The 14,887-nt window shown below is 39.2% G+C and overlaps 1 protein-coding gene across 2 annotated transcripts in view; it reads left to right on the top strand.

Moving 5' to 3' along the window:
• Positions 1–14,887, top strand: part of LOC138202996 (phosphatase and actin regulator 1-like) — a 46,113-nt gene that overhangs the window by 15,745 nt on the left and 15,481 nt on the right. The window contains exons 1-3 of one of the 2 annotated variants that reach the window (XM_069157454.1): positions 3,004–3,619; positions 6,076–6,240; positions 13,382–13,462. In XM_069157454.1, coding sequence (XP_069013555.1) covers positions 3,328–3,619; positions 6,076–6,240; positions 13,382–13,462 — 538 coding nt within the window. In that variant the 5' untranslated portion in view covers positions 3,004–3,327. Of the gene's footprint in view, positions 1–3,003; positions 3,620–6,075; positions 6,241–13,381; positions 13,463–14,887 lie in introns of those variants that run through there. The other variant, XM_069157455.1, reaches the window with a different exon arrangement.

Genomic DNA, 14,887 nt, shown 5'->3' on the forward strand with positions numbered 1-14,887 from the left:
GGGAGAACGGGAACAGCAGATTTGTAGTGACAGGCTGCTCAGACGGAAGTTGTACGATTGTTTAGCCTAAAACCTGCACAACAGTGATGGAGACCAGTTTAAACCAGAATCTAAACTAATAAATTGTGTCTCAGCCCACTTTCTATTAATTAAAAAAAATCAACCAATTTTCCAGTTTATTCAAAAAACTATTGGTCTTGTTAAAGGCTTTAGAAACCATGTTTGCCTTAGTTGTACATAAGAACTAACATTTATCTTGGTGGGAACAAAGCTGTGAGGCAACATATCCATCAGATGTGAGTCAGAGAGGATTGGCAAATGCTTCTCAGCAGCTTTGGGTGATCTCACTGTGACAGTTGAAGTTTATTGTGACAGTTTGTGACAAGTGTCAGGTTTGTTTTCATCCACGTGAAAGTGTTTTAAGACCACTGAACATCTTTGGATTTTATCCTGAATTACATTGAGTGAAAGTTTCCTAAAAAAAAAAATACTCTGGAAGTGCTTCTCTGCAGACTTTCTTTTACATCATGAAGATTGAGCCAGGTGTTATTTCATGTTTACTGAATGCCACTGCATATGTTAATGAAGTGTATTGACCTGAGATGACTTCTATTGTGAGAACAGGGGCTTTGATCTGATCTTTGATTCTGCCTTTTAAATTTGAACAAGGTAAAAAAAAAAAAAAAAAAAAAAAAAAAAAAAATCAGCACCAATTCAGCTCCATTTAGATTCAACTCCTGAGCCAGCTGAAGCTCTCTGAAAATACAAAAAGACTCAAAAAACATACTATGAGAAAAGGAAAATATAATGATCTCCCACCATAGACAATTGGGGTGGAGTAAGAGACATCCATGAAAAAAAGCAATGTCAAGGTCCAAAATGTTCAAAACGTTCTCATAACATTTTACATTTACTTAAGTCTAACAACAGGCTTATAATAAGTTCAGTGTAACTATAAATCCAATATAAGTTGTCAGAGACAGTTGACAATCAGAATAAATACATTTTCTTAGTGTCTCATCACCTGTATAGTTGAAAGATGGTTGCAAAAATGGGGTAGGTTTCTCCGTCACAAAAGACATCAACTGTTAGATATGTTTAATAGTATAAACTGGGTTTAGCTTATTAAAACTGATTAATGTGCTGGAGCTCTGACACAGCGGTTATATAACTTCACTGGCACATGTTATCATGCTTCTTTGCAGCTAAAAAATTAGCTGTCTTTGATTATCTGATTCTTGTAAGAATTATCTAATAAGATACAGAGGCTGAAGTGCATAAACTAAAGTTGTATGAGATGTTTAAGTCAACATATTGTTGGGAACAATGCAAGAGTTGAGCCTTGGCACAGAGCAATTTTGAATTACGTAAATTTCAAAAAAACATTTAAAGCCTCGCTCTCCCTTTTTCTCTGCCCAGTGTGCATCACAGAGTCACACTTTGCTGCATTATTATCTTCCTGGTTAATACTTTTCCTCTTTTATCTCTTAACCTCTCACTCTTTGTTGCAAACTGTTTTTGTTCATAAAAATATCTCATTCCTGCCATATTCCTCAAGTTTGAAGCAAATCAGTGCAAGAAAGTTACCAAAGAGAGGCAACTGAGGGCAACTACCGCATTGCACCGTGGTGGGAGTAAATCTGTGTGCCTCTGTCCCTCATTTCAGAGAGGGCTTTGATGTCACTGGAATAAGCTGCAGCTCATTGAAGGAACATCAAAGATACCTCCCCCCCACCCCAATCCACAACCATTCACTGCTGTGAAGGAAACTTGTTTGGAAGTGCCGTGGGGTCCTTTATCTTCGCCATGATTAACAGCTCATTAACAGGCTATTCATATTATCAATTACTCCCAGAATGTGCACAGTGACTTTGACGATCAACTGAATGGGTAATTGGAATTTGTGATGTAAAGAAATAATATTTAATGCCTCCCAATTTCTTTAGGCTGATCTCTCTTATTTCAAGTGTTGCATTTTCTGGTCACTGATTGAAGTAAATGCAATCACTGCTTTGTTGTGTTTTCTTTATTTTAATTCTCTGAGCTTGTCTGGTATTGTTGCCAAATTAGATAGATGTGGTAATTTTGGAATTCATCTTTGTTGTCCTTTCAATGTAACTTCACTTTGTAACTCTGCTCTTCTCTTCTTTGGCCTTTGCATTCGTGCAAAAAAATGTTAAGGACTCACCCTTAAATTTGTGTTCAGTTGAGTAATTTATGGACAAAATTGGAATTAACTGATTTACATGTATTCAATTTAAGAGGCATTGTAATCAGACAGGTCATCGTCTCTTACCTGACATTCAGTATAAGATGAAGCATGTTTTTTTTTTTTTTTTTAACACAGTAGACTCATGTATTTAGGTGTCTTAAGCACCTGATGAATATCACTGACTGTTCTAACAGTTCATTAACAGAAATTATTGTTGGCACCTTGTACTTGGATGTTTCAAAAAATTAAAAAAAAAATGTAAAGAAGAGGGTGAAGCCCTCTTCTTTCTAGACTATGGGCCAGTTTAACCAAATCACAAGCAGATGCATCAGTATTGTCACACTCTTTTGGACTTGGAGAATTGTCCAACTACTTTCTCCATTCACTTGGCGAACTGCCCATCTATCCATTTTGGACCATTACTCTTTTCTTTTCGTGCTCCATTTATTCTACGTTATGTTTAGACTCAGGTCACAGGTAGCCTAAATTCTATAAATATAAGATTAAATACAAATCAGTTTTTCTCAGTGAGTAATAGATATATAGATTACACCAAAAGCATGTCTTAACGCACTGTTTTTGCAAATAAAAGCCTATGTTTTGAAAGTCCGTTGTGGTTGTTCATATTTATTAGTTGTTGTTGCAGCTGTTTTTAAGCAGTTATTAGGATCTTGTGGATGGAGCAACTTTTCCTCCGTTCACACTGGCCTATTAGAAGAGCGCACCGTGCAGCCAATCACAGGCACTCACTGCTCAACGCCACTAATCGTGGATTAGCCACAACCGACTGCAGTCTACAGCTCTGAGAGGGAGAGGCACTCGCTGCCTTTCACTACTCACCCTCTATTTTATTATTAGCTCACTTGGATCTAGCAGCAGAGGGTTTTTTTCCCCCCCCCTCAGCAGCAGGGACTTTTGCATTGCGCAACGTAGTAGGCTGCAAATATTGAGATCTCAGGTAAAGGTGTGGGCATACATCAGAGAGGAGCGACCGATTTGGGTCGAATAGAAGCTGCTGCTGTTGGTCAGGTAGGACTCGATTGATGGCCCTTTAATTTCAACCCACAACGTAGTCACAACCGCGCGCTGAAGCTGCGCTCCGTTTTCGCGTCCCCATGTTCAAGACGGCCAATTACCCGACGGTGGATCCTACGCCCACCATCATGCGCGGCACTTGGCTTTCCACCGGGTGCCGACAAAACACGCCCGTGGCGGTGGAGAAACCCAAGAAAAAGGCGTTCAGCTTGGTCAAAATAATGTCTCTGAGCAGCAAGAAGGGGCACGGCCAGTATCCGCACCACCACCACCACCACCACAACAACATGCCTTTTACGATCCACTGTCACATCGGGAAAGAGATAAAGCACATTTGCAGCAATTGCAGCCGCGGGAACGACACACAGGACGGTGAGTATTGGCTCAAACCTTGTGTGGGTTCGCCCATCGTAGCCTTGCGGTACTGCCATCCAGGGTTTACTCCTCAGTATATGGTGATGGCTCTGCTTCTGGGCTTCATATGCGTTTGATAACCACATTGAGCGTAGATGAGTCTCCGAGGGTGTTTCCATTTAGCTATTTCAATCCGGACATATGCGACCTGTCCGTGATATACTTGTCTCTCTAAGTGTACCGTTTTAGTGGGTCGAGCTTTAGTATTAAAATTATACCACAAAACGATACTGATTTTCTGTTGTGGAAACTGCCTCTTACTGGATCAGAACTTTTCGCAGGGTTGGGTTCTGACTTCTATATGCTGATGAATTACTCTTAATTTATAGGGTTTGTCAGTAAACTGTGGTTTATTTACCTATTCAGCCCATAGATGTCATTGGTATGGCATGAAGCTGTGCAGGCTGTTTGCACAAAGCCATTTCCAGTTCAGTGTCATTACATCATCACTCAGCCATCTTGGTATGCAAACAAGTGTTTTTAATTAGAAATAGCCACATCACTTTCTTGTATTACAATAGGGGGGGAAAGTAGGTTATATGCAACATGATGAAGATGTGATAAAAAAAAAAAAAAGAAGCCCAATCTAAATGAAAATGATCACCAATACCTACCTTGAAAACAGAGCGGGATTTTAATCCCTCTGAATTGGATACTAGGAACAGGAGTTCCTCCTTTTTCTATTTACTTTGCAGACTGAGCTCCTCTCTGCCTGGATTTTTGTCAAAATTGTAATTAATTGCATCATCACGCACTTAAAGTGCAGACATTCTGCTTCTGTGTTTTTGGCTTGAAAAGGGTTCAGTTAAGAAAAGAGAAAGAAATATTAGGCCGGATTAAACACAGTATTTCTGGATCATCAGACTTTTGCAGCGGTACAGATGGACACCCTCTTCACTGCATTACTGTCACATTATTTACCATGCCGTCCCATTGCCCCAGGGTGGTGGCTGGTGCCTGGCCTGCGAAGAAATATGTCTTTGTTGGCAAATATCATGAATATGATGCAAAAACGAGCACCCTGCATATTTCCTGACAGCATGTCATGGGTGACGATCTGATGCAATGTGGTGACACTGTCAACAGACATGACTCGCTGTGCTTGAGGTCACCTCATTTGCACACTCTTGAAATGTCTTTTCTATATTTTGTATGCTCATACTCAAAAGCCAGTGTTTTTGTAGTAGTAAATCACATGCACACAGATGCCCTTCAGGCAGCCACTGGTCTCCAATTTTTGAAAAGGCTTAAGACCTTTTCAAATGATGTTACCCATTATAATACAAGGCCGTCTCCTTCAAGCTTTATCAAAGTGAGTTTTTGTTTAGTCACAGCCATAAATCTTTACATCTGGCAATGCAAGTCCCTGCCATAGTTGCAGGACTGCATGTGCAGACTGACTTGAAAAGTCTGCACGCTTCAAATTATCACGCTATAATTTTGATTTTGATTTACACAAGTTGATCTTCATACAGTATGCTTGAATGGAAGTCGGTGGCAGAAGGTACAGAGGGTTGAATACATTCAGAAATCTAAAACACTGGTATGGTCTCGTAAGCTCTGTCGTTGTCTCTGAAAATACTTGAATGATTTTGTGTTCTTGTGAGATTGTTGCATTTGAACTATTTGACTGTTCTGGTCAGTGACTGTTATTTTGTTTATTATGCTTTTTAGAGACATCAAACAGTACATGTTCCTGGAACACAGTGTTCAGTAAATTTTGAAGTCAGGATACTGAAGAGTACGATGGTCTATTTGCTGCTAGCATTGCTCAGTTTTTAGAAAGGTGTTTACAAGGCGATGAGTCTGTTTCAGTTAAATCTCAGTTTGAATACCCATTTACTGTATCTGCCATTTGTTGTTTTTTTTTGGCAACTTTAGCCACAGTTTGTATGCGTCCTGGTGTTTGGTTGGTTGTAAGTCGACCTGTTTGTAGCCCTTTGCGCTCGCATTTATTTCTTCATGTAATAGTTTTTACTTGAACAAAATGCTAAGCATTCTTTGCTTTTGATGTCAAACAGTACTTGAAAGTCTTAAGGGCTGGGCCTTGTGAATATTTAATAAAGAGTAGAAAGATTCCCCCTTAATGAGGTGCTTATCAGTCTGTTGAGTGTGTTCTGGCCAACTGCGTGGTGCGATGCATACTCAAATTGTTTAGTCTCAGAGCGTATCCTGCATAATGCTATCTGATATGCAGGGTTTTTTTTTTTATCTTCTTGTTTAACCTCATCCAGTTACTATCAAATTCAGGAGGCCACTTGGCACAGGTTCCTGCTGCTTGGATCTCTGAAAGCAACTGTGTCTGCTGCTTTCACTGCTGGCTCTTCTCCACAAGAGCTTACCAGAATATCGCCTCCTCTGCATCCTCCTCACCTAAACTGGACCCTGCTTTTAATTTTTTTGTTCCCCTGCAGCTGAGGAAGTAGAGAGGCTGGCCACCATGCGTTCTGAGTCCTTGGTCTCTGGCACCCACACTCCACCCATCCGTCGTAGGAGTAAGTTTGCCACTCTGGGACGACTTCTCAAGCCGTGGAAATGGAGGAAGAAGAAGAGCGAGAAATTTAAGCAGACCTCTGCTGGTACGTGACATTTTCTTTCATAATTTATGTTAATGTAAGAAGAGAAAAACATGTACAGGTACCACATATATATATATCAAGCATGGTACATGAAACAAAAAAACGACCTTGTCTGGTTTTGACAGAAATTCAATGCGCATCCTGAGCTCCAAAGAAAAATGTATTAAGTTTCAGTCTCCAGGGTGATTTAAAATGCAGTAAATTGATTCAGCAAAAGTGTAGCATTGGAGTTTCATGTTTTGAGGTCTCTTTAGAGTTCCTTTGATCTTGCAGCCCAGTGTTGTCAGGAGCGAGTGAAGGACGTGGTCTCTTCAGATATGGCTGTGTTTATTTTCCTCGGCTGACACATCCTGAATTCTACTGTCAGCCTGTGGACAGGAGGAGACACTTTGTCAGACTGTATCTCACATGCTGGAAGCAGAATTCTTGCCTGTGTAGAGGATGAGCAATTGCACAGAGACCCGAGTCCTGTCTGAACAGGACAGGATGTTCAGGCTTAGTAATATTAACTTTTCTTCTGGTGTGAGTGCACCAAAGGATACAGTCTCTGTCCGAAACATCATGTTTTCTGTGACTCCTGTTTTAATCTTGATCTTGTGAATCTCTGAATCCTAATAATCAGCGTGATGTCCCGTCATCTCCATCATTTGTCGGAAGCATCAAAACATGTATTTGACTTTCTCTCTGCTAGTGTCTTTCAGTTTAGCTGTGACTCTTCCCAGATTGAGGTTGGCTCCAGTTTGTGTTTCCGCCCCTAACATGGTCCCCCTGGCCCTTCAACAGTCTCTCGACTGTGGTATTTTTAGTGCTGATGAAATATATTTTCTAGTGTTAGTATGCTTGACTTTGTAATATTTTACTGTATTTTAACAGAGCGTGTACTTTATAAAACCATCACGGAGATGCTGTCTGTTGATTGGTGCATTCACATATGTCCTTTGATAACAGCATCTCCTCTGTTGTGTTGAAGAACAATGATCAAGAGCTGAGCAACAAAAGATGCTTTTTTCTGTTACAGTGGTGTTAATGGAGCTGAGGGAAACTGTAATTTTCAGCGCTTTTGTTATCCACTTGTTTTGTATTCATAATGCTGCTCTCTCCAAATAATTCTGGTACTATTGTTCTATTCAATCCTTTTGATAGCCGATTATGACCTGCCATATCTCTCTGGATAGAATTTTTGTGTTGTTCCAAGTTATAGGTTGTATTCAGTCTCACAAGTAACTCCAATGTTTGGGCTGGCACTTTAGCCACAATGGCAACACTGCAGATGTACACAGTCTGTCACATCCATTTTAGCAAGAAGCATGAACCCACCTCTTAAAGCCCCAAATAAGTTGAATGTGGACTGCGCTTCTGCGGCAGGCGTTGGAAAAGTTTAAGTCACAAATGTGAGCTGGTGCAGTAAATTCAAATGGCAGGAAGTGGCGCAGGGATTTTGAACTCTAGCAGCAAAGTCAACAACACTTCGGTGGAGATTTAAAGCTTCACTAATTAATTACTCAGAGCACTATGTATGTGTGATGTGTCTCTCATCGCAGACCCACGGAGAATTACCACTAAACCCTGCAGTTGCCTTAAGCTCTTCAGAGTTTTAACATTTTTTTTTAAGTTCATTGTTTTGGTTTTATGGCCACCGCCATACTGTTTTGGTTAGCTGCCGTTCCCTCACCATCTTCTTTCCCGGACAGAGCAAAGCTGGTGTTATCAGCAGAAAAAAACTCCAAAATAATGCCAAACCAAGCAGAATAAGTTGAAGAGAAACCGTTTCTTCCATGTGCCTTTGCAGTTGGTTGTAATTTTCAGTCCCGGCCTCTTATTAACCGTATTCTGTAAATTAGAGAATGCTGTGCGCTGGTATATGTGCTCAAGTTCACCTGCTCAAATGTCCAGCACCCTGTGGTGGTTATTGTTGTTGTTGCTATTCCTGTCAGAATTGAGGGAACATATTCCTTGTAGTGGTTTGAAAAGTATCAGGCCTCACTCCATTGCCATATATGAATAGGTAACAACTGAGTGAAATAGAGGTTGGATTTTTATGAAGTCTATCTCAAATCTCACTGAAACTGGAAAGAAATCAAAAGTAAAAGAGAAGTGAAACTTGTATAACTGTTTGCTCTTTTTCCACACATAAAATAACGCATGTAATGTTTTCCAGCTATTTTTTTTGTCATGAAATGTGTGTTTAGAGGAACAATCTTTAGCTTATCTCATCTAGAAAACAGTACTGACTTTAGCGGACTTCTAGCCACAGTATGGATCTGTTTTGTTTTTTTAAATGGAACTTTGTGCATTCTGTTGTGTATTTGCCCTCATTTAATTAGTGAATACCAAGATGAAAGCCTATTTATTACTCTCCTTAATGCCTGGAATGAGTTGATATATATGTTAGATATATCAATATAAAAAAATAAACTGATGCCACAAACTACAACTTAGTCTTAACTTGCCTTGTTCTCCGACAGCTCGATTTGGTATTTGAAGTCTCCAAGAGGTATTATTGGTCATTTGTCACCCTGTTGCTTTAACAATCGGGGAAATGTGTTGGGATTCCTGCTGTACTGCTCTAATCTTGGACTCTTTGTCCTTTTGTCTCTGCAGTTGTCTGTGATACCTTACTGTTGTGTCTCCTTTGTCAGTTGGGAGCAGACCAGCCACTGGGCACGCAGATGTTATCATGGATAATTGAAGCCTGAGCACAGTGGAGGATTATGAATGTGTTGGGATATTAAGCAGATGAAGGCCAGCTCTAGGGCACTGTACTCCTCACCTCAGGAAGGAAGGAGGGGGGGAGGGGGGTGCCTGACAGTTGGATGGATTATCATGCTGTCTTATTGTGCTTGGCAAATTTGTATCGGGAAGACATCTCACTTGGCAGAGATTTATCAAGAGAACATGCCCGATGTAGTCCGATGTTATCGGGTTGTCTATTTTTTTTTTTTAAATCTAATTAGTAGATTTTCCTATGAACAGCAGTTATCCAAATGCACCATTCTTGTTAATTACCATAATGTTTTTTTTTTTTTTTTTTTTTTTTTTTTTTTTTTTTTTTTTTTTTTAACAACATAAATGACATATGGTACCTGTCCATTGTTTGTATAGTGCATGAAGGGCATTTCAGATGTGCTGTTACAAGCCTGCTGTGTCCTTTGTAGGTGTCAAGGTCTCGTTTAGCCATGGCCAAGCTTCTCATGCATGAGCCTTAGCGCTTGAGCTCCTCGTGGATAAAAGACTCCATGAAAGTTTTAATACAGTTTTTGTGAGGCTCAAGCTGAGAGAATTGCCTCAGTAAAAGCCTCCACTTTGAGCTACTGAGCCTCAGGGTTGGTAGGATGTGTTCTGACTATCTGGGTCACTTCGCAGTGGAATATAATTTTTTTTTTCTGAAGAAACTAAGCTTAGTGTTCTCAGATCAATACAGGCTGTACTCAGATATGCCAGTTTCATTTAATATGCTCTCAGCTGAGTCTCCCCAGTGAGTGTCTAATTTTCTCATCCTGGTGCGGAGTGAGTGGCTGGAGTGTTGGACCATGACACCACTTGGACCATGGTAGCCATCTGAAATAGAACTTAGTTGATATTCAGGGTAATTTAAAGCGCAGAAGCTGATTTGCATAGTCTGATATGAAAGATTTGGTGGTGGTACGTCTATAATAAAGTTTGTTTGGTGTTTGAATTTGTGTACCCAGAAGACAGTCTCTTTGTCAAAATACTCAGCATCAAAGTTGGTGTGAGTTGCATTTTTCTTTTTTTTTCTGCACTGAACGTGTTTTTGTGTATGGGCCTCAGAAGACCTTTCTGATGAAATATACATGCAATTCCACTCGTTGCACACTAATAATGTATTCATTAAATATTAAACCAAATGTTTTTTTTTTTTGCTAGACTGGTCTGTGTTTTATCCCCTCCCTTCATGCTCAGCTCGTGTTTGACTCATGCCCCTTCAATTTAACCAATTTTACCTTTTGTTTTATGAGCACAGTGTCTGTCAAATCTGAAGACATAACATTCTTATTAAGACTTTTGAGTTGTGTAACTGTGCGCATCCCATGGCATAGCAGTTATGTCATACAGCTTTGAGTAATTCCTTTTCATTTTGGATGAAACAGCACTATAATCCCTGAACATAGTAGAGTACTGCCTGTCTAGTATTGACCTTTAGTCCTGGGCTTGCCCGCTCTCGCAAAAAGCTGCTGCTGATGTTTTAAACATTTGTCATTTTAATGAATATTCTTTTCTGTCAAACAAAAGACTGAAAAATAACTTCTTCATATGACACATAACAAGGATGTCAAAATCGAATGAAATAGACTTCATTCCAAAAAGAAGGAGAAAGGAGCACGAGACCTCACATAAATACAAAATATTTACAGTTGTATATCATATTAAATTCATATTGGGCAAGGAGGAGAATTTGACTGAAAATAATAATTTTCTGAGACATGTATTTTTGTGTTTTTATGGTGTACATCCCACTGCAAGATTTAAAAAAAAAAAAAAAAAAAAGTCTGAATGTTCAGTATGCTGTTGCTTGTCAGTTGAAGTGTTGTGTGAAGTTTACTATTCTCACTATCTAAGTACGGCTCAACCCGGCAGACATTATTAAGAGAAACGTCTCAACATTCAGAACTGTTAAATGAAGTTTGATTATACACAGGTTTGTCACATGCATGATGGCTTACTGCCTCTCTGCCTGTGCTGCTGTGGTGGGAACAGTCAAGTGAACGAGCTGCTTTCACCCTCAGCCAGAAATATTCCTCTGTGTTGATTCTGGGTCAACTCCTCGATAAGTCCATTCACTGTCCTTTCGATATACTTGACCCAATGTTAAATTTAGTCCCTCTGGGGGAAAATAATCACTATTTGATGGAGCTGCCAGCATTAGCATCCCAAATATCATCTATAAATGGCACAATTTCCTTTGATTTCACACTATCTTCAATTTAACCGCTGCCTAGGGTTTCAGTGGTGATGATTTTCTGCGTGACATATTGGTGATATTTTGATCACGTCTTTTTCCCCCACCAAATGTTTCGCTGCTTAACTAATTCCTGGCTTGGAGCTGATCTCAAACAGACTTCTCTTAGAAAACTTGGACTGATATTGAACATCTGGTATCCTGAAGGAACTCATAATGGAGCATACTGTTTAATGATGACATGCTCCACTGTGATGTTTTGGGACACTGAAGGACGGTGAATCTAAATTTATCCACCGGAGGCCTGCCAGTCTGACATTTGTATGACTCTCTTTTATGTTTTTTTTTTTTATTATTTTGGACTCTCAGCCATTGGTTTTAAATGTAGTGTGACGTGACAAACGGCAAGGAAAGGAGAGGTCAAGGCAGTGCTTTCACGAATCTCTGAGGATGGATTAGCATTGAACACACCACCTTCTGATAGAGCAGGGAGGGACAGGACCCCTGGGTCATATGGAAGGCACACATGGCAGAATCTGTGATCTTCCTCAAGCAGGAGCAGAGGCCCGCAGGGCGTCTCCTGTGCACTATGCTCAAGTGTTGTTGCTCATCCATATTTCACATTCTTAATTAGTTTCAATGCACGGTTAGATTTTGAAAATAGCGAACGTGATTTTTAACTGCTTTTGTTCAGCCTACTGATAGAAGATCTTAAGATCTCAACTTTTGAAACCTAAAAATAGCAGCAAACAGTAGCTATGGGACATGCCTTCTTGTGTATAATGTATTACTATGAGAAGTGTTGCTGGAATATCTCTTTTATGTCTTATCTTTGTTAATCAGGGCCCTGTTTTTTAGCTTTAACTCTTCAGAAGAGTCACAGCTTGACTGATTATCTTTACAGTGAAATTTAGGATTTGTTACTCCTGAAATAGCTGGGATTTATCTGATAAAAGATGAAACAAAAAAAACATAATAAAAGATAACATTGCACAAAAACATTTGACTATATACAGAATAAGAATAATTCAAGTATATGTGGTTATTTTTGGTTGAATACAAGTATTTTAAATGGTCTGTGCTCCATAATATAGCTGCAGGAGCTTGGGGGTGAAGCAATGGCACAGGTTTTGGACATTTTATGCTCTGCAGTGCCTAGCTATCGCTTAAGTTCTTGCTGCTATTATCTATTGTGAAAATCCACTTAAAGCCACAGCTCATGATAGTAGAACCATTTGCCTAACCTGGGAACATTTGATACCCGGAGATCTGCACACTGATTTTAGCAACGTTTTGGAAATGTGGTTTTCTTTCTTTTAGTGCAGTGCGTTCCAAAAATGCACAGAATATGACCTCTCTTCAAAGCCACACATATGTGTGCTTATCAGTTTTAACAATTTTAGATTTAATTTTTCTATATGATATGAAGTGCTGTGATATGATGTCATATGCTGATATAGTGAATGAATGTCTTTCCTTTTTTTTTTTTAGCTGATTATGATTAGCTGATATTAAAGATGTACAAGGTCAAACAAACAAGATACAATTTAAGAAGGTTGCAGGCATTGTAATGCAAGAGCAAAACCTGCAAGTCTGACTCCACTGTCAAGCATTTTATTTAGTTTTCTGTTCATGTATATCAGGGATGAGAAAGTTTGATCACACTAATGTGATGTGGGAAATGCAAAATACCACAGTAATGGGTATTTATTTTCCTTAAAAAGCCAAAACATGCAGTTAGCCAAGTAGTGCAGAGTAAAATTTTAGCACTGTGGGTTATCACAGATTCAGTCATCTGAGACTGTGTTGAGGGTGAGATGCACCAACATTTCTTTGAGCTCTGTTTACCAGGTCAAATCTTTCCATTGCTGCCATGACCACTATTTTTCTGACTGCTGAGCGCCTTAAAAAACTCCCAGCCGTAAAGCGTGTTGTCGCTATGGCAACTGGTTGTCATGAGTTGCTGCAACATATTTCTAATATCTTTTAGCATCAAATACAGTGTTTTTGATCTTACTAGTTTTTTCATTCTATCTTAACAGGTTTGGAAATATAAAATGTAGCTAATATATACGTTGCAAATTTTCATTGCACTTTTGGAAGTGCTCATTTACTGAATGAGATAGCCAGGGTTAAACACATACACATTTGTATGATACCTTTTATGGATGACAACTTGGATTTTAAAAATGTCTTTAACATTCTTCCTCTTTACATTCTCAGCTTTGGAGAGGAAGATGTCGGTGCGACAGAGCAGAGATGAGCTTATTAAGAGAGGAGTGCTGAAGGAGATCTTTGAAAAAGGTGAGTTGATTTTCTGAAGTTCCAGTCTGATTTAACAGAGCAAGAAACTATGTCGGTTTGAAGTAGGAGAGGGATAGACGTGGTGCACTAAATTAGAAGGTCTTCAGTTATTCATCTCCTCATTAATCAGTAGTCTCTGATGTGCACTCTTCAAGATTTGGCACGGGGCATCTCGAGATATAATCTTTCATTATAGAAATTTTGTAGCATTTCATAAACTCTTTGATCTTAATTTTGACGTGCCGCAGACATCCCACATTCAAAGCTGAGGAGTATATTTGAGGCTGACAGCAGGGTGCTCCATGCCTCAGGACATCAAAAACAAAGTTGGAGAAACTTAGAAAAGCCATCAAAAGCAGATGAGGCAATATATGAGCTTATTTTTATATTTTGTTGTTTTAAATTAAGCTTTTTGGATGATGATCAAATGTAAACACAGCCTTTAATATCAAAGCTCAGACAAATCTCCAACAAACTAAGTACAAATATAAACACAATATTGTAATCATAGATGCTCCTCTTTGGCTTTAGGGGCTGTGTATATTTTAAAGTACAGATGCTGTGTGCCGCACAAAATTGTCAAAACTGATAAATTGTAAATCTATCCTCCCTTTTTTTTTTTTACCCATTATCTGTGACATTTTAATGAGGCCAGGTGGGCTCAATTTTCCTACACAGAGAAAAGTTTGTGTGCACAGCTTGATCGGTTAACAATAGCAGTTTTTATGCATGCAGGGCAAACATTTACTACGTCCCTAAATGCTGTATTATGTTGTCAACACTGAACTCACACTGATACTCAAAAACTGATTTGATTTGCTCAAGAAATATATCTATATTCATGCAGTATATATGTCTTCATAAGATTGGCTGCTGGATTGTAATTGGCAGGCACTCTGTGTGCCTGGATTTACTGTGGCACACACCAGCCAAACACCATCACTAGTATTACTACTATTCTGCAGAGTCCGTCATCTCAGTATACAATCAGACCCTTCCTCCAGAATGCGTTTCAAAATGGAGGCCTTTAAATGACCTATGCAGATGACAGCTTGTTACGATACAGCAATTTATGACTTTAATATCTTCGAATTAATAACAGAAAAATTCCAAATAAATCCTTTGGGAGACTTTTTGAATGTTGAAAAGGCTACAAATCGTATGAGGGTATTAATTCTTGTGGTTTTCTCTTCAAAGGGCTGTTCAGTCAAGATTAAATTTAGAGAAGCTCACAATATAAACACATTGTTTGTCAGAATATGTGAGCAGCCTTGTGATTTACACTGTCAGCCTTAAAATGTGATCATGCAAAAACCATCAAACAGCTCAGAACTGTAAAAGAATTCAAAAGCAAAAGTTCTGTCAAACTGCTTGTCTGCCTCTGTTTAATAGTCTGCTGTGTGCTGATAAAAAGCTCACGGGTTG

This window comes from Embiotoca jacksoni, unplaced genomic scaffold (genome assembly GCF_022577435.1).
Source record: "Embiotoca jacksoni isolate LCO1_2020_lvr unplaced genomic scaffold, fEmbJac1.0.p SCAF_22, whole genome shotgun sequence".
Lineage (NCBI taxonomy): Eukaryota > Metazoa > Chordata > Actinopteri > Embiotocidae > Embiotoca > Embiotoca jacksoni.